Genomic DNA, 25500 nt, shown 5'->3' with positions numbered 1-25500 from the left:
AAAAATGGTGGAAAAATCTTACTAGCTTTCCTAGAACAGTGTACAGCTAAACTTGAATTCAGTTTGGAAAGTGGAGAGGAGGAGATTATTGTGAAGGGCTATAAATGATGTTTGACGGTTCCCCTCATTACTGTTATTGCATGACATGTGTGACCTAGTTTTGGACGACATAATCTGAAAAGCATGTTCACCATCTGCAGTCAAGTAATTTTAACATAACCAGTTCAACAAACTACCTTTGAAGAACTAGCATTGCAAACTTACGCTTAGCATGAGCAGCGACAGGTACGTTATTGTTAACGTAACTTGACTTTAGTTTCAAATTAATATTATCATTTGTTTACAAATATTATCATGTCAGTTTGCTTTTTGACTTATAAAAACATCATTACATGATTTAGCGTAGACTTAACAAAATTACAGCTTCACTCACCAATCAGACTGTGTTCTCATTGACTGAGAAAAGTGGCAACTGCATACCGTGAACAGCGTATGCATCTTGTGTGAGCTGAAGTTTGAGGTGAAATTGGTTATGGGAGGGACAAGTGCTTGTTTTTTTTTTTATGTTTTATTTTAACGTGACTTGCCACTGTTGGGGAACAAAACAAGGCAAGGAAACTGCCTGCAGATCAAATTTGAGTGGAGCCTTTTGAACATTGGTGTCAGTGCTGTGGTTTTATTTTATTTTATTTTATTTATTCATTCATTCATTTTCCAGCACATCAAACAAACAAGACTTTTGAATTTGTTCGTTGATAATCAGCTGAGGGAGAATGTGGTTTCTATGGGCTCATTTCATGTAAACATAAATTTAAAACTGTTAACAGTTTTTTTATCATTAATTTAAAGGCCACTGTGAACACTTTAAAGATGCAAGTACAGTTATCATTGGTACATGAAGAAACATTTCACTAAGAATCTCTAAATGTTTGAACTAAATCCTGCTTTTCACATTAATGGAGGAATTTTAAAACACTTTCACAAATGTAAATTCATAATAACATCAGTGACGAATTGACAAGTGCGAGATGGCTTTTAAAATCAAAAATCAAAGACAAACAAAAAATATTATGTTTACACATACCTCTGTGCTTTGTATTGCTGTTTAAAGACTTTTTAAAAAGCTAACATTTATTCAGTATTAAAAGAAATATGCAAACTGCTGTTGTAAAAATGTGTAGTAAATTAGACTGAATTGTTAAATCAAGCTAGGAATGGTGCATATTTATTTCAAAATTATACATGTCTGCTACGGCTAACAAAGTACTCCTTCACGATGTCCTACAAATCCGGCGATGGTACATTGAGGCGCTCACCATTTTACCTCATATGGGAGCCCAGTTATCATGATGGAAATTTTAACTTAGAGCACATAAACACTTTCAATGACATCTCACTACAACATTTAAAAGACAGTTGTAAAAGGGGAAGAGAAATGACTGCTAGTAATTATAACCACTCAGATTCCTAAACAAAGCACTTTGGAGTTATGATACTTTAGATTAAGAACTGGTTGTGGCCTCGAGAGAGAAACAGTCAGTTTACACCACCAGCGGCATGTTCTCGAGGTTCTTTGCAGGATCCGAGCAGGAATCCCTGGAGGTGGCCTGTAAACTATTCTCGTAGTCGCCTACCACGTTTTCGGTAATGGCATCGCATGGAGGGTCCTCCTCCTCTCCTCCCTCAGCCTTACCTTCTTCCATGCCTCCCCCAACTTCCTCCAACATGACACTGGGCTCACATGGTCCCACAATCCCCCCCTCCACTTGGTCAGTGCCCCAGTAGCCCGTTCCGCTCACTAGGTCCACGTTGCTACGGGTGGGTCGTGCGGCCTGAGATTGGCGCTTCAAACGGTCCACTTTGCAGGCCAGTACAAGAATAGTGATGATTAGGAACAGGATGAAGCCTCCGACGCAGGCCGTCACGATGACCAGAAGCTGTGGATCGATTAAGCAACCCTCCCAGTCTCTAGCAGGAGGAGAGCTGGATGTCAGGAATGTTGTTTCATTCTGAGTATCCTGTGTGGTGGGAAACGTGGACAGAACCTCTGGAGACACTGTTGAAGAGTTTGTTGCCATAGCTGTTGAGACTGCGGAAAGAAATATTTTTCCAGATAAAAGGTCTGGAAATGTAGACAAAACACTTTGGCAGCCTCGCACTTTCCAATATGTATATATATAGAGGTCTCAAAGAGTCCCTTTTATGAATAGACCGCAGTAAATGTTTACACAAAGTTTCTTTTCAAGTTAAGAAGTCATTTGTCAGTAAGACTGCTTTTGGCAGCCACTGTACAATGACTCTGTCAACATATTTAAAAACATCAGATCCTTTGACTCAGAAGGATCCAACAGAAAGGTATACTTTTTTTTTTTTAAGTTAACGTGACCCGTGTTTGTAAGATACCACTAAAAGAATTGAAATAAAGTTGATAAAACTGACGTAGTTTTAATCAGCCCTGACACAGCTGCTGAGTCAAGAATCATTTGCTGTGAGTGGCAATTCATGAAACCAGTGAATGGAGATGTAGGAAATTCTCTCAAGGTATATCAAATATTTTTACACACAAATTTTTTTCTACTAGTAGTGCTGTGAAAAAAAAAAAAAAATGGTACTCACCAGAGCAACAAGTAAGAAGGGTTTTACAAGGACTGTGATGGTGGATTTAGATGAAGAAGACTGATGAAGATGCGATGAACTGAGCGAAGTATGATGTTTGAGAAGTTATGCAGCTTCACTTCCTGTTCGCATCTACTTCGAGTTATTTGGGGCTCGTTGTACTCAGGGTCAGGATCCTTTTGTATGTGGCTGTGTGAAAGCAAACAGAGATGTTTAAAATTATCAAAGATGAAACAGGTCAATGTCAACTCTGTGAACTTACTTTGGAGCTGAATGTGATATCCTTATTATCACATTAAATATTTGAGTCTCAGTTTCTTCAGACTGCATAGATAAATGCATTGATGGTTTCTTTAGGAAAGTTAAAAAAAAAATTATTGTGGATCGCTGGTAATGAGACAATGTACAAACCTATTCCCATTTTGGTTTCTAACAAGGTGTGCTTTTATGGGTCTCATTTCAGCTTATCTTGTGTCATCTGGTGTTTCAAAGGGAGACAATATTTTGGTAGCCCAATTGGTCCCTTGTTTTTAAGTTATTGGACTCAGGGGCTTTTATTTTGTACCTTCACAGGTTTAAGACTGGACAGATTAACGGTGACCTGCTCATCTACCACGTGCTGCTGACCCTCAAACCTTACTATGCCAAAAATTACGAGATTGTCGTGGACCTCACGCATGTGGGGCCCAGCAATCGCTTCAAGACAGACTTCCTGTCCAAATGGTTTGTGGTCTTTCCGAATTTTGCCTACGAGAACGTGGCGGCTGTCTACATCTATAACTGTAACACGTGGGTGCGTGAGTACACCAAATACCACGAGCGCCTGCTGACAGGTCTCAAAGGCAGTAAAAAGCTGCTCTTCATCGACTCTCCGGCCAGGCTTGCCGAACACGTGGAGCCAGACCAGCAGAAGCTGCCTGCGGCTACTCTAGCTCTGGAAGAAGACCTCAAAGTTTTCCACAATGCGCTCAAGCTGGCCCACAAGGACACGAAGGTCTCCATCAAGGTAAATTCTAAATCACAGAAGAAATTACTTGTTTGAAAGTGTTAATTCAATTTTCATTTACCTAGATTGCAGACTGGGATTGAATGAAAGAGATAACTGCAGTTACTAGAATTAACGAAGTGCCCAAAAAGATCAGATTGGAGAATCTTCCAGTAGCCAAGGAAGACATACGTCCATTCTGTTTGGACTCTTCAAGCTCTGCCTAAGAGGGCAGAGAGACAAGAGGTTTTTCTGAAGTGCCACCTATTCAAATGACTTCAGGTTGTACACTCTATTGTACATAAATGTCACAGGTTATTGGTACTTTGTAACTAAAAAGTACGTAACTCTCTGATAGGTGGGTTCCACAGCGGTGCAGGTGACGTCTGCGGAGCGTACCCGTGTCCTGGGACAATCTGTCTTCCTAAACGACATCTACTACGCTTCAGAGATAGAGGAGATCTGTCTGGTGGATGAGAACCAATTCACGCTGACCATCGCCAACCAGGGCACGCCGCTCACCTTCATGCACCAGGAGTGTGAGGCCATTGTACAGTCCATCATCCACATTCGAACTCGCTGGGAGCTGTCCCAGCCCGACTCCATCCCTCAGCACACCAAGATCCGTCCTAAGGACGTACCGGGAACCCTACTCAACATCGCCCTGCTCAACCTGGGAAGCTCTGACCCCAGTCTCAGGTAACTCTGCGCCCTCACCCTCTCACCCCTGGTGCCTGAGCCCCAAGTCCTACTGAGATATGCAGCCTTTGTCCTTGTTCCAAACATCTGGACACTTGCTGTCCTCTGAACCCTCACAGCTTAGTAGCTATGACTGAATGGTCCAATGCATCACACAGTTCTTATGGTGACAATGGTCTGTTTGTATTCCAGGCTGGCTTTGTTGTGGTGAGCTAATTAGAAATGCAAATAGGAGTCTTCCATTTCTTAAGCTTGCCGTTCTAAGACTGATGGAAGAGCTCTGTGGTTGTACGTTATAATAGACTTCGATTAGCATTACACCAGGTCAACCAGGATGCTGCAGTCCAAAATATTCATTCATTTATTCTTCTCCATTTGTCTATTTATGTATTTGTTTATTCATTTTTGTTTCCTGATGATAATCTGTCAGAAGAGGTTACACTCACATGATTGGATCACTGTGATGGTGCTTGTATGGCAAAGTATCAAATTTTAAACTGAAGTGATTTATGTAACTGCTCTGTCTGTGAATGTGCTTATCAGGTCTGCTGCCTACAACCTCCTGTGTGCCTTAACCTGCACATTTAACCTGAAGATTGAGGGACAGCTCCTGGAGACATCAGGCCTCTGCATCCCAGCCAACAACACCCTCTTCATCGTCTCCATCAGCAAGACTCTGGCTGCCAACGAACCTCACCTAACCCTGGAGTTCTTAGAGGAGTGCATATCTGGCTTCAGCAAGTCCAGTCAGTATCATGCATAAAGCATTGCTCTCTCCTCTATTCATTCATTCATTCAGCCAGACATACCCATATAATGGCAATTAGTTCTCTAAGGTCTGCTCTGTGGTCCATTACTCTGGCTGTGTTGCTATTTTCTCAGTCCCCATTAACAGAGCTGCAGACAGACCTGTGATCCTCAATTTTTGGGAGACTCTGATAAGATGTTGTGACCTCGACAGGTATAGAGCTGAAACACCTGTGTCTGGAGTACATGACGCCCTGGCTGCTCAACCTAGTACGCTTCTGCAAACACAACGATGATGCCAAGCGCCAACGGGTCACCGCCATCCTGGACAAGCTCATCACCATGACGATCAACGAGAAGCAGATGTACCCCTCCATCCAGGCTAAGATCTGGGGCAGTTTGGGCCAGGTAGGGCTTTGCTCAGTGGGCATTACTCTCTCTCCTTCTCTCTCTCTCTCCCTCTCTCCCCTTCTATCTCTAGCTCTGCATCTCTGTTTGCTTAGTGCAGTAACTCAAACCACTTTGTAACCATTGAAGTCACAGCCTTAACCCTGGTATTAATGACCGGTATAAAGACCATGAGTGATTATAATGAGAACAAGATCAAGATATAGATTTTTTTTTTCCAGAGAAACAGAGAGCTGTTTTCCGGTTTTGGTTTTGTTTCGCATAGCTATCAGCATCTCTTTAACACACTTTTACATTCATGACTCTCAGAGATGTTACTGATGTTGGAGTAAATGCAGTGTAAAAAGATGCAGAAATAATTTCTTTCTTTTTTGTTTTCTTTTAATCACTGGGGTAATAAAGCTCTGGCCTACACAGGTTGATTTACTTTGCTGTGGGGAAATGAGCTGGATTGAACCACTGAACTATTCGTTATCAAAACATGTCGCTTGAAATGTCTTTCTTTACCTTTGTCCTCCTGCTGTGTCTTTGTCTTTAGGTAAAAGACCTTTTGTCTCTTTGTCTTTAGATAACGGATCTGCTGGATGTAGTGTTGGACAGTTTCATAAAGACAAGCGCAACTGGGGGTTTGGGCTCTATCAAAGCCGAGGTTATGGCCGACACGGCAGTTGCACTGGCCTCAGGAAACGTTAAACTGGTGTCCAGTAAGGTATGTACTCAGACGAGAGAAACCATCTGAATGTGTGGTATGAAGTATGAAAATAAACTTTAATGATAACAGTTACTAAATAGCTAATAGTGATCAAAACATGGCCGAAAACATTTTGTTAGCGAAAATGTTAATATGATGCGTGCTGACAAAACGGTCTAATTTTCTGTTAATTAGTTTTTACGCCAGCCAGTCACTAAAATACTTTCCTTTGAAGATCATGTGAAATTTTATGAAATCCCAGAGTATTCTCTGTAAAGGCCACTTTAAGAAGTCTATATGAAATATGAATACTTGAGCTGTCACAACATGTGTCAGTTGTTTCCTGTACATAATAGATTTGAACCCGCTGACTGATACTGCTTTTTCAAATGAAAGTTGAAGACTTACTTTTTCGGAGAGCGTTCGTCTCTGGTGCGCTAAACTCATTCCTCAGGTTTCTTACTTGTCTGGTCCAGGCTTAGCCAGCTCTGCTATGCAGCGTCCATCATCTCTTCTGTTTGTACACAAATGCTTCTCTGGCTAAGTTGCACACACACACACACACACACACACACACACACAATAGTAAGCGAGGCACCCTCTCCTATTATATGGAGAGCTTTCAGTCCTTACACTGAATAGCTGTCATTGTCAGATATTTGGGTTCAAGAGCGACCATCCCGACCATACTAACCTCATGTCTCTTGTGTACGCCAGATAATGATGACCATAAAACGATGCCGTCTGCTCCGTCTGATTTTTCTTCTAATCTCGTTCCCTATTTTTTTAGTGTGTGTGTGTGTATTTTTTTCTTAATGTGTTTATCTCCCTTTTACTGTGACATTGACCGGACTCTGGGCATTGTTTGGCTGGCATGTGCCAGCCACTGCTGATGTCAGAACATGCCAGCGTCGCCAACACAAGAGCTGGCATTGTCTGGTCCCCCCGTCTGCCTTGTCTCAGCCTCGAATAGCTGCAGCGGTCATCACGGCCACTCAGGGGCTCATCTGCAGCACTGAAACAACTCAGCTCTATTGAGTGAATAGTTAAAGAAAGTTACTGAGTAATGATTATCTACATGTCACACACACAGAAAACAAGCTCACAAAAGCCCCCATTCTAGAAGAGCTAAATATTTCCTCACACATTTTCCAACTTTTCGTTTATTTAAATGTTTCGCAGGTTCACAGGCTAATCATGATGGTGCTGGTTTTCTGGTGCTGTTCCCCATGTTATTGATTTTTCAAGTCTTGTTTCTCTTTGTTACGGTTGTTACTAAATTCAATCTGTGTTAATTAAATCTTTTTGTGCGGTTTTCATCACCTGTGGCCAAGTTATGAGTAATTGAATGACGTCAATACCAAATATAGCTGCAAGCAGCAATGAAGGGGTCATGCACCATGAGGCCACCAGGTAGACAAGTAATCAGAACAACCCCTGAGCAACACACCAGTCCATAACAGGGTGAGCAGACACACTGAAAGTCACTGTTGCCTATGAGGGAGCCAGATTCCAACAAAGTCCACTTCGAGCTTCTTTTGTCTGCCATAGACAACCGTTAAAAAATGATGATGCCAAGATGATTGAAGAATAAAATGGCCTACATAGAGGGTTCATAACATCTCAGCTAGGATTCTTTACTGTGATGATTCACAAGAAGTTTCATTGAAATATATGCGTTCTTCCTGAAGTAATGGATATTTCAAAACAGTTTTTTGTGTTTTCTGGTACAGCGCCTGCATCTGGCCAAATTTCATGAAGCTTGGTAGTTGCCCAAAATTCCACCTGTCAATGGCGTGTCCCAAGATTGGCATCAATCCAACCTATCATTGCTGAGATATGCTCACTTCCTGTTTTAGAGACTTCGCCATTGAACTTCATTGGACAACAACGATCTTATCTTTAGGCCTAGTAAAATTCTTTTGATAAGTTTGGGTCAGACCCCTCTGTAGATGATATGTACCAAATTTGATGGTGATAGGATCAACGGTCTAGGATTAGTTTGCAAAAGTAGGTTTTTTGAAGTATTCAGTATGGTGGAAAATTCCATATGGTGACTTTTGATACAATGGTTCCATTTTACTCATCATGAGAAAGGGATTTAGATCAAATAAGGATCACAACTCTGGGACAATAGGTTCAAAAGTTGTAAGCAAAATTGTACTCTGAAATTTGGTCTGTTGGTGGCGCTAGAGGCAATGATGGAATGTCACCAAATTTGGTGACTGCATACCTTAGACAGTCCTCTATCAATATGCCAAATTTCACCAGCATCCAACAAGGGCTTCTATGGACTGCCATTGAAAATTGCTTATACCAAGATGGCCGACAATTAAAATGGTCGACACCTACGGTTCATAGTATCCCAGTTAGGGTTCTTTACTGTGATGATGCACAAGAAGTTTCGTTGAAATATTTGCTTTCGCCCTGGAGTTTCCGGCATTTGATACATTTTTTGTGTCATGACTCTAGGACAAAGGGTTCAAAAGTTATGAGCAAAAATGTACCTCGACATTTGGCCTGTTGGTGGTGCTACAGGGATGCATGGATTGACTGCAAATTTGGTGCCTGGATACCTTGGTCTGTCCTCTGTCAATGTGCCAAATTTCACAACTTTTTACCATACGGTTCTGAGGGCTGCCATAGAGTCCCACGGCAGAAACAATAATAGTGAAGAATTCTAACGGTTACAATAGGTGCCTGCCATGGCCCCTAATAAATATAGTGAAGGAAAAATTAGGTTGTGAAAATATATCAGTGCATAAGGATTTAGCAGGATACAGTCACAGCACTATTTTGCTATAACAACACCTCTTTGTTGTCCGTGGCAGGTGATTGGCCGGATGTGTAAGATCATCGATAAGACATGCCTGTCGCCCACGCCCACGCTGGAGCAGCATCTGATGTGGGATGACATTGCCATCCTGGCCCGTTACATGCTCATGCTGTCCTTCAACAACTCCCTGGACGTGGCCGCGCACCTGCCTTACCTGTTCCACGTCGTCACCCTGCTGGTGGCCACAGGACCCCTGTCTCTCCGTGCCTCCACCCACGGACTGGTCATCAACATCATCCACTCCCTCTGTACCTGCTCCCAGCTCAACTTCAGCGGTGAGGAGAGCACCACGCTTGCGGGAGACTTACCGTTTCATCAGAAACGGAGAGATTATCCTCCTACTGTAACTAAATGGGCCACAGAAGCAGTGAAGGTTTTCTGTTATGAACTGTACAGGATACAGTCTTACAGTTTAATCACTGAGTTTAGTGCAGTTCCTCTGTGTGTGTGTGTGGGGGGGTCGTTTCAGCCTTGTTGTGTGATGAGCACCCGTATTCACTGTTCAATGTGTATTCAGTGTGTGGCTACATCTGGGTCTGCCCTTTATTTTGTTAATGGCAAAAAAGAAAAAAAGGTTTCTGTGTCTGAAGACTCTTTTCCTGTCCTTTCGTTATGACAGCACATTCTGCAGAAAATGTTTTTTGTGTGATATTTTTCTGTATATGTGTATGATGGTATGTATGGTATTTCTGTGAGTTTGAATATGGGATGTTTTTTTTTGTTTTGTTTTGTTTTTTGCCGGTACAGAGGAGACTAAGCAGGTCCTGAGACTGAGTCTGACTGAGTTCTCCCTGCCTAAGTTCTACCTGCTGTTTGGGATCAGTAAGGTGAAGTCGGCGGCCGTCATAGCCTTCCGCTCCAGCTACCGTGACCGCTCCTTCTCGCCGGGGTCCTATGAGAGGGAAACTTTCGCCCTGTCCTCTTTGGAGACTGTTACCGAGGCCCTGCTGGAGATCATGGAAGTAAGTGTGTGTGTGTGTGGACGCGCGCGTGTGTGTGCATTGTTATCATATCTATTACACTCTCACGCATGCACTCATACAAATGTTCATCTTATTGTTTTTAACTTGTGCTAACGTGTTGAAAGGTGTGTTATGAGTAAGGTGTGTTGTAATAATTTGAGAAACAGGCATAATTAAACACAAACATTTTGTTGGTGTTTCTGTGGTACTCAGAATATTCTAGAATATTAGAATATTCTGTATAGTTCAGGGATAAATTGGCCTGCGATTTCAATAGCCTTTATACTCTCTCCTCTTCAGGCATGCATGCGGGACATCCCAGGCTGCAAGTGGCTGGACCAGTGGACTGAACTTGCACAAAAGTACGAAATAAACTTTAAAGGTCTTAAAAGCGTTGTCAGTATGACAGTGAAAGCCAGTGTGGTGCAGAAGCATTTCTATCAGATTAGTTTTATCTTCTGTGTTCTCTTATACGTTGTGAATGCTCTCCTGCAAGTTCTGTGTTCTCTGTGTGTGTTTGGACAGGTTTGCCTTCCAGTATAACCCGTCTCTTCAGCCCAGGGCCCTGGTGGTGTTTGGCTGTATCAGTAAACGAGTGACGCATGGCCAGATTAAACAGATCATCCGCATCCTCAGCAAAGCCTGCCCCCTCCTCAGCATTGACCGGGTGGGCGTCTCACCCTCTCTCTTAATGTTCTACCGTACACCGGTACTGAAAAGTACTGCCATGCTAGCGTTTTTAAAACTGTACTGTACAAGCATTCTGAGAAAAAGGAAACCTTTTTTTTGGGCAAATGACTGTGATGTGTTTATGTAAATTTGTCTCTTTAAGCACAATGCTGACAGCATTGATGTTGTGGTAGTGGTGTGTGTGATGTTATAGGAAACAACCCTGACTGAGTTTGTAATATAAGCCAATGCAAAGGGTGTGAAAGTTATTAGAGAAAATCAGTAGAGAGAGCAGAGAACTTTCTCATTTTGTTCAGAGACTTGAAGAGGTAGCAGCAGCAACAGCAACGTCTAAACTCATTCACAAAGATGGGGCCCAAAATTAAATATGTAGATGTTTCAGCCTTGAAGTGGTGAAAAAGTCCAGCCCCTAAACACAGCGAAACCGCTGTGTTGGCTGTTTTAAAGTGTGTCTCGCCAAAAGGGGTCAAAACATCAAGCCTTGTCACAAACATCCCGAATTCAGAGACCGACCAGTGGAGCTTGGGTAGTTAAACCTCCTGTTATGTCTGTAAAGGAAATACAGAGTCAGTAAAAAGTCTGTGTGTGTGCAGCATTCATATGTCTATTCATACGTACATATTTACATAATACTGAAAGCGTTGTCCGTTACATCGCATACAGATGCCAGATGCCATGTGTGAGAGGTTGTCAGCTAACTGTGGAGTCTTTTCCATCATGCATGTCTCCAGTCATCACGTCCTGCCTTTACCCATAACAGAAATGAGTTCACGTGCACAAGTATCTCTGTACAGATTCTAGATCATAGAGTATGCTGCTTTATTAGTTAACACAGAATATAATAGTTCTAGCTTGAATAGTTTTGAGTGAAAATGTTGTCCGGGTTAGAAACAAAGAACAATAATGGCATTTTGACAGAGTTTCCCCTTTTTTTAAGCAAAGGGATCACATACTTAAATTCATGACTTGGTCTCAGTAGGATCATGTACTTAAATTCATGATTTGGTCTCCGTAGGATCATGTACTGAATTTCATGACTTGGTCTCAGTAGGATCATGTACTGAAATTCGTGACTTGGTATCAGTAGTGAAAGGAAGATTTTGGTACCGTGACTCCTGTCCCTTCCCGCCCTGTACGTGCCCTTTCATTCCCTTCTGTGCCATTTTGGTCCATGAACAACTCTAAAGAGCCTACACTAACCCAAAGCAGGTTTGATTGGCTCTGAGCGTAAGGTGTTCTGTATTTGATTGGCTCTGAGTGTGAGGTGTTCTGTATTTGATTGGCTCTGAGTGTAAGGTGTTCTGTATTTGATTAGCTCTGAGTGTAGGTTATTCTATATTTGATCAGCTCTGAGTGTAGGTTATTCTGTATTTGGTGGGATAATTGTGGGACGCTGCACCCGTGAGTTTGTATAGAGCCAGTAAATCATAATCCAAACTTAAAACAAAAAAAGCTTGTGTTCCTCAGCGTTTCTGATGACTGAGACCATTCTCTCTATCCTAACCTTGTTCTACACAGTATGCCTTTTATTATCTTTCACTGTTCTACCTCTTCTTGCAGAGTGTCTGCCTGTGCCTTGGTCATGTTGTTGGTTCATTCATTAGAACCCTCTCTGCAGAGCGTGTGCGCTTGTGTGTGTGTGCGCTTGTGTGTGTGTGCGCTTGTGTGTGTGTGCGCTTGTGTGTGTGTGTGTGTGTGTGAGTGAGAGAGAGTGTGTGTGTGTGTGTGTGTGTGTGTGTGTGTGTGTGTGTAAGAGACTGGTGTTCTGTCTTGCACTCTGCGGCTGTTTAATCCTGACTGTGGTTCCAGCCCATCACCCAGCCTGATTAATGGACTCTACATTTTCTCCGCAGGGCCTGGAGAGCTGCTTAAAGGGACCTGACAGTTACAACAGCCAGGTGCTCATCGAAGCCACCGTAATCGCTCTCACAAAGCTACAGCCTCTCCTCAACAAGGTGCTTCTCACAAAACACCAGAATGCAGCTCACAGTACAGACAGTCTACTGTCATTCCAGATATAAAAGTGACAGCTGAAACACGTATTGAGGCTGTAAATAAAACTAGCGTGCATTTAACAAAGAGCACTGAAAGCGATGTTCACTGTGATGTGTCGTGCACAGAGAGGTCTGTTTTGGGGTTTGTGTGGCTTTCGTTTTGCTCTGTGACCTTGACTGGAGTAGAAGCAAGGCAGTTCACAGTTTCATGGTTTAGACATGCAGGTGCCTCAACCATGACGTGTGGTCAGTGGAAAAAAGAAATGTCTCATGCTATTTTCTGACAGCAGTGTGCGTGTGTGTTTGCGTGTGTGTGCGCGCATGTGCGTGCGTGCGTGTGTGTGCGTATGTGTGTGTCCGTGTGTACGCATGTTCTTCAGGACTCGCCCATGCATAAGGCTCTGTTCTGGGTTGCGGTGGCTGTGCTCCAGCTGGATGAGGTTAATCTGTACTCGGCTGGGACCGCTCTGCTAGAGCAGAACCTGCACACGCTGGACAACCTGAGGGTGTTTAACGATAAGGTACTGATCACACACACACACATATGAATGTTCACACACTTCTCACAGTCTTTCACACACGCTGGACAACCTGAGGGTGTTTAACGATAAGGTACTGATCACACACACACACATATGAATGTTCACACACTTATCACAGTCTTACACACACACTGGACAACCTGAGGGTGTTTAACGACAAGGTACTGATCACACACACACACATATGAATGTTCACACACTTATCACAGTCTTACACACACACTGGACAACCTGAGGGTGTTTAACGATAAGGTACTGATCACACACACGCACACATATGAATGTTCACACACTTATCACAGTCTTACACACACACTGGTCAACCTGAGGGTGTTTAACGATAAGGTACTGATCACACACACACACATACGAATGTTCACACAGTTCCCACAGTCTTACACACACACTGGTCAACCTGAGGGTGTTAAATGATAAGGTACTGATCACACACACACACATATGAATGTTCACACACTTATCACAGTCTTACACACACACTGGACAACCTGAGGGTGTTTAACGATAAGGTACTGATCGCACACACACACATATGAATGTTCACGCACTTACCACAGTCTTACACACACACTGGACAACCTGAGGGTGTTTAACGATAAGGTACTGATCACACACACACACATACGAATGTTCACACACTTACCACAGTCTTACACACACACTGGTCAACCTGAGGGTGTTTAATGATAAGGTACTGAACACACACACACACATAGGAATCTTCACACAGTTCCCACAGAATTACACACACAGTAGACAACCTGAGGGTCTTTAATGATAAGGTACTGAACACACACACACGTAGGAATCTTCACACACCTCCCACAGTCTTACACACACACAGTAGACAACCTGAGGATGTTTAACGATAAGGTACTGAACACACACACACACAGGAATCTTCACACACTTCTCACAGTCTTTCACACACACAGTAGACAACCTGAGGGTGTTTAACAATAAGGTACTGAACACACACACACACAGGAATCCTCACACACGTCTCACAGTCTTACTCACACACTGGACAACCTGAGGGTGTTTAACGATAAGGCACTGGAGACAAACACACACACAGGAATCTTCACACACTTACTGCAGTCACACACACACATGCAAAAACACGCATACACACACACACACACACCCCCTTTGAGGCTTATCTGAGACAATACCTTCCTCCTCCCTCCTCTTGTCTCTTTCCTGCAGTCAGAATGTGGTCTGTGAGGATAAAATGTAAGAGAACCTTTTCTGATTATTTTCCTCTGGGTCTTTTGCTTTCTGCAGAGTCCTGAGGAGGTCTTTATGGAGATCAGGAAGCCTCTGGAGTGGCATTGTAAACAGATGGACCACTTTGTGGGTCTGAACTTCACCTCCAATTTCAACTTTGCACTAGTGGGACACTTGCTAAAAGGTAGAAAACTGAAGACAGCGTGCTCACAATGTAGTCTCACTTATGGGCATGTGGACTAAATAACGTAGTGACTCAGATCACAAGTACATCCACTGACACCTTTTTACTTGAAAGCATTTACAGGCCTGTCCTTGTTCCCTGTATCGCAGTCCACGTTGCTTTGCATGAGTAGTAATTATCTTAAGATGTGTGTTGTTAATTAAGACAGTGAATGAACTAAGTCCATTCATGTTGCACAGGTGTAACCAAGCAGGCCACATATTAGTAACTCCACCAAACCACAGCCCTTTACCAAGCCTCTCAGTTATTCCTCTGTTAGATATGCCTTGTAGTCTCTCTGTTACGTATGTATTGAAGTCTCTAAGCTGTTTCTGTGTTAGACAGGTTTAGATATTATCTTAGATTTATGTTAGAAATAGGTTAGATATATGATGGATATGTATGTAGATATGTGTGTAGATTTATGTTAGAGATAGGTTAGATATATGATAGATACGTTGGTAGATATGTGTTAGGTTAGATATATGATAGATATGTGTGTGGATATGTGTTAGATTTATCTTAGAGATAGGTTAGATATATGATAGATATGTGTGTAGATATGTGTTAGATTCATGTTAGAGATAGGTTAGATGTATGATAGATACGTGTGTGGATATGTGTTAGATTTATCTTAGAGATAGGTTAGATATATGATAGATATGTGTGTAGGCTGGGTGCAGAATCAAACCTTGACCTCTGACCTGTGCAGGGTACCGACACCCATCCTCTGCCACGGTGGCACGGACAGTGCGCATCCTCCACACTCTGCTGGGACTGGTGGGAAAACACCTCAACTGTGACAAGTTTGAGGTGAACACACAGAGTGTGGCCTACCTGGCAGGTCAGTCTCAGAACGTCTGGGCAGAGTAACTCAGACCAGCATTGCCTGAGTCACCTTCATACTGAGGGGGAAAAAATTAAGCTAATTTATACTGTTGGTCTGGTGTGATGCAGTCGTAATGGTCAAAACTCAGAGCTCTGCGTGTGTGTGTGTGTGTGTGTAGCTCTGCTCACTGTCTCTGAGGAGGTGCGAAGCCGCTGTAGCCTCAAACACAGGAAGTCACTGCTGCTCTCTGATGTAGCCATGGAGAGCGTTCCCATGGATACGTACCCTGTTTATCACAGTGAGCCTGGCTGCAGGTGACTACCCCTCTTCCTTTACTTCATATCAGTTTTGTTATCAGAGTCATTTATTTATGCTTGTTTAAGTGTGGATGCAGTATACACTAAAATGTTGATATCTCTTGCCTGAAGGTTACAGACACCTGTTTACTGTTTAAATTTGCAGAACGAGTTTCTCTGATTCACATAAAGAATATTTCCGTATTAAACAGGCATTCTCTGTTTAAAGTCCTTTCTAGTCAAACATTAAGGCCTTATATGTGATTATGGGCATGTAACACTCAGTTACATTGTATGCATTATCACTGAACACTGGTGATACTGAGAAGACTCATACCAACATTGGGTTATTACTGAACACTGGTAATACTGAGAGGACTCATACAAATGTTGGGTTATTACTGAACACTGGTAATACTGAGAGGACTCATACCAACGTTGGGTTATTACTGAACACTGGTAATACTGAGAGGACTCATACCAACGTTGGGTTATTACTGAACACTGGTAATACTGAGAGGACTCATACCAACGTTGGGTTATTACTGAACACTGGTAATACTGAGAGGACTCATACCAACGTTGGGTTATTACTGAACACAAAATACTCATGGACATAGAGAAATAATCAGGCAATCGTTGGGTTATTACTGAAGACTGAATACTCATACCATCGTTGGGTTATTACTGAACACTGATGATACTGAGAGGACTCATACCAACGTTGGGTTATTACTGAACACTGGTAATACTGAGAGGACTCATACCAACGTTGGGTTATTACTGAACACAAAATACTCATGGACATAGAGAAATAATCAGGCAATCGTTGGGTTATTACTGAAGACTGAATACTCATACCATCGTTGGGTTATTACTGAACACTGATGATACTGAACAGTGATAATACTGTTATTTACCTCTGGTTGCTGGCGTTTCTCAGGACTCTGCGGGAGAGCCAGCCATGGGCCTCGCCCAAAGTGTCGGAGCGTTACCTAGCTGCACACTACCACACAATGGGTCAGATCAGCCCCCGCACACGCAAGTCCATGAGCCTGGACATGGGCCAACCCTCCCAGGCCAACACCAAGAAACTGCTGGGTAAGACCCGTTAACTTACCTTCTACACGGCGTCACTGGAGTGTCTGTCTACTCAAACACCGCTTCATCTTAAAGAACGTGGATGACCTGTGTGGTTTTGAATTTCCCAGGCACCACTGATCTGCAAAGAGAATCTCCTGTAAAGAGATTTAACTCTTGAATGGGCTGCTTTCTCTGTAGTTCTCCCTAAATGTACAACAAAAGAGTCTGACTTAGTGACCATCTAGTGACTGAGATTGATTGGGATCTGTCTTTGTGACTGTGTATGTGTTATATGGTTACACTCTGTGTTTCTGCATGGTTATAAAGACTACTGGAGACAAAGGCTTTATGTCTTTATTCTGGCGCATTTGTCCCAGGCACCAGGAAGAGTTTTGACCATTTGATATCAGACTCCAAAGCACCAAAGAGACCAGAGATGGAATCGGGCGTCACTACTCCTCCTAAGATGAGGCGCGTGGCCGAAAACGACTACGAGATAGGTGAGTGTGAGGCCTGAAATGGTCAAGATCGTGAGGAGTAGCTAGTCAAGTACTACCATGAAAAAGATGTGAGTGAAGCCTGTCCAACTGGGTCATGGAGGAGAATGGGACATTATGAGTCCATAGGTATTGTGATTATGTGGTTTGGTAAATGATGGTATGGAGAGAGAGATGAGTGATGGGTAATGATGTTGGGAACAGAGGGGCAGGCTAATGTTACTGTAGTCCACTCAGTGACCTCCTCTCTCCTTCTCTCCCTCTCCCTCTCTCCTCCTCTCTCTGCAGAGACCCAAAGACTAGCCAACTCCCACCTGAGAAAGGTGTCCGTGTCGGAGTCGAATGTGCTGCTGGATGAGGAGGTGCTCACAGACCCCAAAATCCAGACCCTCCTCCTTACCGTGCTGGTGAGTGCTTGACACAGCCCTCTCTCTTTTTCTCACTCTTAACTCCATCTCTTCCGTCCATCGTTCACACTTTGCTTCAAGCTCGCTGTCGTTTCGCTTCCTTTAAACAGTCACGCTCATCAGCTTTTCTCCAGCTCCCTTTTTTTCTGTCACATAGACAGATGATGCCAGTAGCACCACCACTCAGCACAAGGCCTGGCAGGAAACACATGTTAAGCACTTCAGGTTGTGTGTTTGCATTTGTGAGCGTTGCTCACCGTGTATACCTGATTTGTGGGCACTGAACTTAAAACAGACACACTGATTACAGAAGATGTGCTTTCAGAAAGCTTTGAGTCTACTACAGGCCCTAACAGAGAGAAAAAAGGCAGCATTCAGAAAAACGGGTAGCCGAATTTGTATTATCATTAAATCCCTCCAAACCTCAGACAAACAACCACACAGCTGAAGATCGTACGTAATTATGTGTTTTTAAAAAAAACTGGATGAGTGATTTTGGGCGACTTTTGTCTTTGCTGTGTTTCCAATCTCCTCCTCTGTGTTTTTCAGGCCACTCTGGTTAAGTACACCACAGATGAGTTTCACCAGAGAATCCTGTACGAATACCTCGCTGAAGCCAGCGTCGTCTTCCCAAAGGTCTTTCCTGTTGTGTGAGTACCCTGGCACCAAACCTGGGCTCAGCCGCCGTGCCAGCCTGAGTGGTGTGTGTGGAGAGAAGGGGCGTGTGAGAGGTGGCTCTGTTAGAGGTCCCTGAGGAGGACGTGAGAGGGAAAACCAGAGCGCAGGCCCCAAACCCACAGGATAAGAGTTCTACTGTCCTGTCCAAACGCAGTGAGGCTGGTGCTGTGCCGTGTTACGTTAGCAGGGGAGGCAGAGCGCTTTTATAAGACATACAGATCTAGTCTTCTGATTGCTCTGACTGTGAGTGGAGGAGGCACACTGTGGTTTTCGTCAAGGCTTTTTTTAAAAACTCTAAACGTTAAGATGAAAAAGGCTAGCTTTTCCGCTCTCTGTGAGTCAGTATGAAACACATGTAGATTTGTGTGATAAGGTTTGTTTACAGAGTGTTTGATGAAGGGAACATGGTGCTATTATGATTTATGTTGTGAGCAGTGAGGCACAATTTCGCAACATGGGATAATAATGACTGTTTTCATCAGGCAAATATTAAGGACTTAGTCTACATTATGAAGCATTAATCTACTCTAGATGTCTGGAGTAAGATTTCTGAGTGGTGTTTGGTTATAGACAAACACTCACACATGTATACATACACACACAGGAACTGAACCTGAGAGACTGATGTGTGGGTCTTTTGTGGACCTGTTTCCTTAAATATGAGGACAACCAAGCATTGAGTTGATTTTATTTGTCAGTTTGTTTGTTTTTTTAATTTCATATGTGTTGTTTTCAGCGTGTTGCTTGCTTACCAAGTTAGTAAACAGCTGTGGTCAAATGTAGAGGAAACACTTGAACTCTTTTGCTTTGATGAGTGCACCTCAGGTGACATCTTATGAAGGGAAAGTCTGACAGTGCATGTGTGTTTTTCCTCTTCCAGCCACAACCTGCTGGACTCCAAGATCAGCACACTACTGTCCATGTGCCAAGATCCCAACCTCCTGAACCCAGTGCATGGCATCGTTCAGAGCGTGGTCTACCATGAGGAGTCACCTCCACAGTACCAGCCCTCCTGTCTGCAGAGTAAAAAACTTGTCCTTCTTTCTTTCAGTCTGACCACTTGGTCTGTGTTTCTCTCCGCGTCTCTTAGTTTCACACACAATGTGTAATTCCCGTCTCTCTCTCTCTCTCTCTCTCTCTCTCTCTCTCTCTCTCTATCTCTGTCTCTTTCTCTCTCGTTATCTGTCAGTCTGTTAATGTTCAGAGCAGGTCACTTTCAGCTGGACCATTTAAAAAAGAGACTGTGTTATGTGACTTGTTCATGTGAGTTCATATGGGCGAAGAATTGTGTGACTTGCAGCGTGCGGTGTGATTTGGACACGCAGCGGCAGTAGACAATTAAAATTTAAGAAGGCTGACAGACTTTCCTCTGTTGCTGTGGTTTCTGTTGGCATAATGACAATCTGCTGAAGCTAAAATTTTGAAATGTAATGTACATTGACTCAATTCATAGTCTGAACCATTTAAACAAGCAGATGTCTCTCTCTCTCTCTCTCTTTCTCTGTCATCTTTTCTCTTCACTGTCATTGCAGGCTTTGGATTTAATGGACTTTGGAGATTTGCAGGGCCTTTCTCTAAGGTAAGATTAATTGCTCTCATACCAGGCTTTCATTTTGGTAGTGAGAGAGAGAGAGAGAGAAAAGGAATTCAGCTTTGTAAGCAGTTACTTCCCCTCAGCAAAGAATCTGCAGGCAGCCCAGAAATGTATTAACTCATCTCCAGCAGTCAGCCAGCACCAGATGCAAACACACACACACACGCACAGCCACAGACACACTTATATTCAACTCTGCCCCAAAACAGAATTTCCTGTTATAGGTTGTGTTTTTTTTAACAGGGCAGGAAAGCATAACTGTAAACTGAAAAATAAAGTGTAGAGCTTATTTGCAAATTCCCTAATTTGTGATCTGAGCTCTGTGAGCTTTTTGAAGTGTTTGTAGCTGTAGTAATGCGAAGCCGCCGCTGTATGTGTGTGTGTGTGTTGTGTCCTGATCAGAGGCAGAGCTCCTGGTTTACATGTGTTAATCCTTTAAATGGTTTTCAGATGTAGAATCAGTTCGGTAACTCCTGGTTTTACATGTGTTAATCCTTCAAATGGTTTTCAGGTGTAGAATCAGTTCAGTAACTCTGACTCTGAGTGTCTTACATTCACTGTCACTCTAAACTGTCCACTTACAACCAAACTCTTGTGTCTTGTTAACGAGCACAAGTCAGGAAAATCATTGGCCTTTGTGTTTGGCTCTGCATTGGCTTGTCTCAGTGTAACAGGCACTTAACAATCAATTGTAACATCCATTCAAAAGACAGACATTCCCAAAATGTAAAGCTTTTTTCTCTCTCTCTGTCTCTCTCCCAGCAAACACAGATCCCGGACTATGCGGAGCTTATAGTTAAATTCCTGGATGCTTTGATTGACACCTACCTGCCGGGCATCGAGGAGGAGAGCAGTGAGGAGTGCCTGCGTACCCCCACCTCACCGTACCCCCCCACTGTCCAGAGTCAGCTCAGTATCACAGCCAATCTCAACCTGTCTAACTCTATGACCTCACTGGCCACCTCACAACACTCACCAGGTCAGCCAAAAGACACACACACACACAGACAGACAAACACACTCATACTCGTACACACACATCAACCTGCCCAACTCTATGACTTCACTGTCCAACATTCACCTCATCAGCCCCGATACATGTACACACATACACACACACAAATGACCCTTACACACATGACACACATGCATACACACACACCTGTAGACATACAGATCAGCTAGTTTAGTTCCTATATACCATTCATTTTGCTGGTTAGTGGAGACAAGAACAGCCACACAAACACATGCTCACTCACTTCAGTCATAATCAGTGGCAGTCATCCGTTTTATGCTGACTCACACAAACACACGGGCATTTACAAACAAAAGCATATTTATGTACTCATACAACACATGACCCTTTAATCACGCATGAAAACAGTGAGACTTTTCCTAACGTGGGTAGTCTTTAACATGCCAGAGACATCTCTAGAGCAGTCTGTTCATTTTAAGCCTGTTGTTTTACTGCTGTTGGTTTTCTGTGATAACTCTGCTCACTCATTCACTCTCATCAGATCTGCCTCTCAAAATGTCACATCACTGCTTTTCGTTTGAACATTTCTAGTGAGACACCACTGAAGCAAAGAGACCCAAACTTAAAGACTAACCCTGAAAGATATTAAGTGTTTAAAAAAAACAACCAAAAAATAGAATGCTTCAGTAGGAAAGGGACCATCACCAAACGTTTGATGTGTTTAAGTCGTGTATGCTTTTCTCACTTTTGTTTTGTCTCTAAGTTAACTTCACTGCACTCTGTCTCTTTTTTATGTTTTCTTTTTGTTCTTGTTTTTGTTTTGTTTGGAATGTTCCACACCTGTTCAGAGGGTGTGGTAGTTTATAGACGACCCCCAACTTTGCCCCATGTGAGAACTCCTGAAGAGATGCCTGCGAAAGCTGCTGGTACAAATCACAACTATAGAGCTGTAGTGGGCAGTTAATGTCCCGCTTCTATAGTTTGCAAACTGTGGTAACTTATTTCAGTACCTACTGTTTATCCCCTCCTGCCCCTTCCAGACACAGTACCACTGTGTACTTCTCAGCAAATTTCATTAATTCACACGTGATATTGAATTAATTTAAAATTGATAAGAGTTTAAGAATTGATAAGAATTTAAATTTGAATTTTAGATTTTAGTGTAGAAACTCAAAGTCAGTCATATGAAAGCATCATATTAAGATTTTGGGATGCACCAGTAAAAATTAAACTGTTTGCATTGATTTACAATTGAATTTGCAGAATGAAGAACAATAGTAACTTCTTTTTTTCATCCTTTACTGATTCCTTTCACGTTGACTAACAGTTAACCTCCTGCAGTTATCAGATTCTTATGGCTGTCACTCCTTTATTGTCAAAATGTTCATGATCTATCTGTCATTGGAACTGTCGAGGGTTTTTTTGTTTGTTTGTTTATTTCTTTCTTTCATCTGTCATTTTCTCCTCATGTCTGTTTTCTCTTCCTTCCATCCACCCTCCTCTCTCCCTCTCTCTCCCTCTCTCTCTCTGTGAAGCCTCTCTGCCTTGCTCTAAGTCGGCTGTTTTTGCCCCTCACCTCGTGCTGCCAGGTACTCCTCCACCTCTGTTCAGATAGAGCTGAAAGAGTCCAACCTTACACACTAGAGACCATTACAAATACCAAAGTATCTGTAGTTTCCCCTCTGTGAAAGAACCTTAACAAATCATCTTGAAGACAAGTGGGTTCTGATGAAGTGTATCCTTTACTGGTGCTGAGATTGTTTGCAAGACTCAGCTTAACTCTTAGTGTCCGGTGTTCTCTGTCACAGTACAGAACAGCTCACATTTTCCATTCAGGGACTTTGGGGATCTGTGCTTTGAGCCCTGCACTCTGTCGCCCCCTAGTGTTGAATATGACCATTGAGTCAGAATTACCTTCACACGTGTGTGAATATCGAGAAAGTCTGTCTCGCACACTCTGTGAAACACCAGCTGATTTGTTTGGGCTGATAGGTAAGCATTAGTGCAATGGGATTTTTTTTTAATGATTAAAGAAAAAAAATCATTTTGACAGATCTTCTATGGTGTTGCACTTTACAAACATGGCAAATAAACCTCTGGATTGATTCATTACTAATTATGGTTGGCTATATGTATTTTGATACATACACAAGTGAGGCAGACATACAGATGGATAGACAGATAGATAGATAGACACAGCTAGAGAGATCGACACATAGATAGATGGGTAGACAGATGGAGTCATAGCTATAAATACATATAGATATAGAAAGATAGACAGAGATACTGTATGTGGAGAGGATTAGCTCATGATGTGTATTGTGGTGTATGGTAAGTATTATGGTGTAATGATTTGTGTTGGTTTGTGTGTGTTTTTGGAGTGGTCTCCTCATGACTGCCGTTGCTGTTCCTCTGTAGGGATCGATAAGGAGAACGTGGAGCTGTCCCCCACCACTGGCCATGCCAACAGCGGGCGAACGCGCCATGGCTCTGCCAGCCAGGTTCAGAAACAACGCAGCGCCGGCAGCTTCAAGAGGCCCAGCATTAAGAAGATAGTGTGAACAGAGACGTGCCCCCCACCTCACCTCACCTCCACCTCCAGCCGGGTCTCCCTTCAACCCCAATTGTCCCATTCCACCAACACCACAAACTCTCACACTAATTTTCATGCTGCGAGTCATGTCTTTGTTCACAAACATCTGTTTTTTTTTTTCCCCACCCCCTTTTTTTTTTTCTTTTGGGACTTTTTGAAATTCAGTTTCACTGAAGAGGGGAATGAATTGAGGAATTTGCGTTTTTTTGGAGAGATAGTAAGATATGGGTCAAAGACTGAATGTAAAGAGGTTGCTGGGACACATCATCAAAACAGATAGTCTGAATTTCAATTCAGGGTCGATATGTACCTGCATAGTGCCGTGTCTGGAATCCTTCAGCACGCCTGCAGAGGAAGCTAGCCTTACAACAGGATTATGAATGGCTTTCCTCAAAAGCCATTTTTTGAAGTCGGCCATCTCAAGAAGTTTTTTATAACCAGTGCACAGAGAGAAGGGGGAGAGAGAGAGAGAGAGAGAGAGAAAAAAGCTAGCATGGTAAACTTGCACATCTTCCTCTGATTCCGGGGGTAGGTGCCTCTTTTTTCATCCCCATTGCGTGAGTCTGAGAAGACAGCAAAACCACGTTTGTGAAGACTCTGTCCATGATGAAAATCTTGTTGAGGATCTCTTTCAGGGCATGATTGAAGCTTTGGAGTACAGTTGCTCCATAATGAGGCTTGAGTTTCCATGGTTTGGCGTCAGATAAACACCAAGGCCGAGATCTCTAACATAAAACCACTACAGCGCCACCTGGAGGGTATGTCTCAGATAGCCGTATAACTTTAGAAGAGCATTCTGTTCAAAGTTGAGGATATCCACTTGGAGGAGAAAAATGAGGAATCCCACTTTTGGCCAGGATTTTTCCATACATTACTTTATGTCTAATGCAGTCACATTTATGTCACAACATAACTTCTTTGGCCAGACGTGGTTTACTTTGCTGACTGACGACCTCTAAGTCCTTGGGGTCAGTATGCATAGTCGGTGACCTCAAAGACAAGTCTCTTTTATTCAGCCAAACTAATGGACATGCTGAAAGGGGGCTGTCAGTAAAGGATCCCAGTCATCCATCCACAGGCTGAGGGTCTAGGCTTGGATTGAGATGTCACTCTGAACTCACCCCACCCTATCCCATCCCCACTTCCCCCACCAGGTGTATATATGTAATAGTTACATGTATGATAATAATGCTCATGTTTTGGGTCGTCATTTTATTCATGGTGTGCCTTTGTCAGGGTTTTCAGATGTGTATAGTTTGTATAATAATAATAACATTAATGACAATAATAAAGGAGACATTGCTAAGGAAGGGAAGAACAGGTACTAATTAGAAGATCTATGTTCTGTTGGTTTGTCCATTCTGTCATTGTACACAGTAACAGTAATGCAATCTTCAAATATCCCAACACCATTAGCCTAAAATGTATTTATTCGGTAAAAGGTAGATAGTCCTTCGGGAAAACAAATGAAGTATCTCTTTTAAAACATCATTCGTTCAACACATAAAACAAGAAGACACTAGAAGAATAAGACAAAAATGTAAATAGTAGATGTGTCTTTTTTTTTCTTCCTTTTTTTTTTTAATCAGTTGCGAATTATGGCTTGATTTTGGTTTGACACTATCAGTGTGTGGTTGGGACATTGCGGAAAAATATTCATGGAAAAAATGGTAAAATGTTTCTGTTGGAATTCTAACAGTGCAACTGATTTGTTGTCATAGTAACAGTCAACTCTAAGAAAGCGTTGGGGGGGGGGGGGGGGGTGGGTGTATACACACACTTTTTGGGTTTTTGGTTGGGAAGGGAACGTTGAATGCACTGCGTTAATGTGTAAGTGTGATTAGATACGATGCCAGTGATCTCAACTGAAGCTTTTTTGTTTTAATTTCAGGGGCTGTTGTTTTGT

The 25500-nt window shown here is 42.7% G+C and overlaps 1 protein-coding gene across 5 annotated transcripts in view; it reads left to right on the top strand.

Annotated features, from left to right (window-relative positions):
• nf1a (neurofibromin 1a) overlaps nt 1-23562 on the top strand; it is a 77701-nt gene extending 54139 nt beyond the window's left edge. The window contains exons 35-58 of one of the 5 annotated variants that reach the window (XR_004025380.1): nt 3190-3622; nt 3960-4300; nt 4844-5046; nt 5262-5455; nt 6024-6164; nt 8978-9257; nt 9730-9944; nt 10245-10306; nt 10470-10611; nt 12488-12589; nt 13009-13149; nt 14476-14602; nt 15354-15485; nt 15649-15784; nt 16710-16867; nt 17227-17349; nt 17635-17753; nt 18303-18403; nt 19312-19454; nt 19964-20010; nt 20788-21004; nt 21850-21994; nt 22537-22590; nt 23420-23454. Coding sequence is in view for 4 of the 5 variants with exons in the window: in XM_030776289.1 (XP_030632149.1) it covers nt 3190-3622; nt 3960-4300; nt 4844-5046; nt 5262-5455; nt 6024-6164; nt 8978-9257; nt 9730-9944; nt 10245-10306; nt 10470-10611; nt 12488-12589; nt 13009-13149; nt 14476-14602; nt 15354-15485; nt 15649-15784; nt 16710-16867; nt 17227-17349; nt 17635-17753; nt 18303-18403; nt 19312-19454; nt 19964-20010; nt 20788-21210 (3763 nt within the window). In the remaining variant the exon portion in view is untranslated. Of the gene's footprint in view, nt 1-3189; nt 3623-3959; nt 4301-4843; nt 5047-5261; nt 5456-6023; nt 6165-8977; nt 9258-9729; nt 9945-10244; nt 10307-10469; nt 10612-12487; nt 12590-13008; nt 13150-14475; nt 14603-15353; nt 15486-15648; nt 15785-16709; nt 16868-17226; nt 17350-17634; nt 17754-18302; nt 18404-19311; nt 19455-19963; nt 20011-20787; nt 21561-21849; nt 21995-22536; nt 23072-23419 lie in introns of those variants that run through there. The other 4 variants (XM_030776292.1, XM_030776291.1, XM_030776290.1 and 1 more) reach the window with 4 other exon arrangements.
• The last annotated feature ends 1938 nt before the right edge of the window (nt 23563-25500 follow it).

This window comes from Chanos chanos, chromosome 6, assembly GCF_902362185.1.
Source record: "Chanos chanos chromosome 6, fChaCha1.1, whole genome shotgun sequence".
NCBI lineage: Eukaryota > Metazoa > Chordata > Actinopteri > Gonorynchiformes > Chanidae > Chanos > Chanos chanos.
The sequence above is the reverse complement of the archived record's forward strand: the minus strand, read 5'-3'. Positions and strand labels throughout refer to the sequence as shown.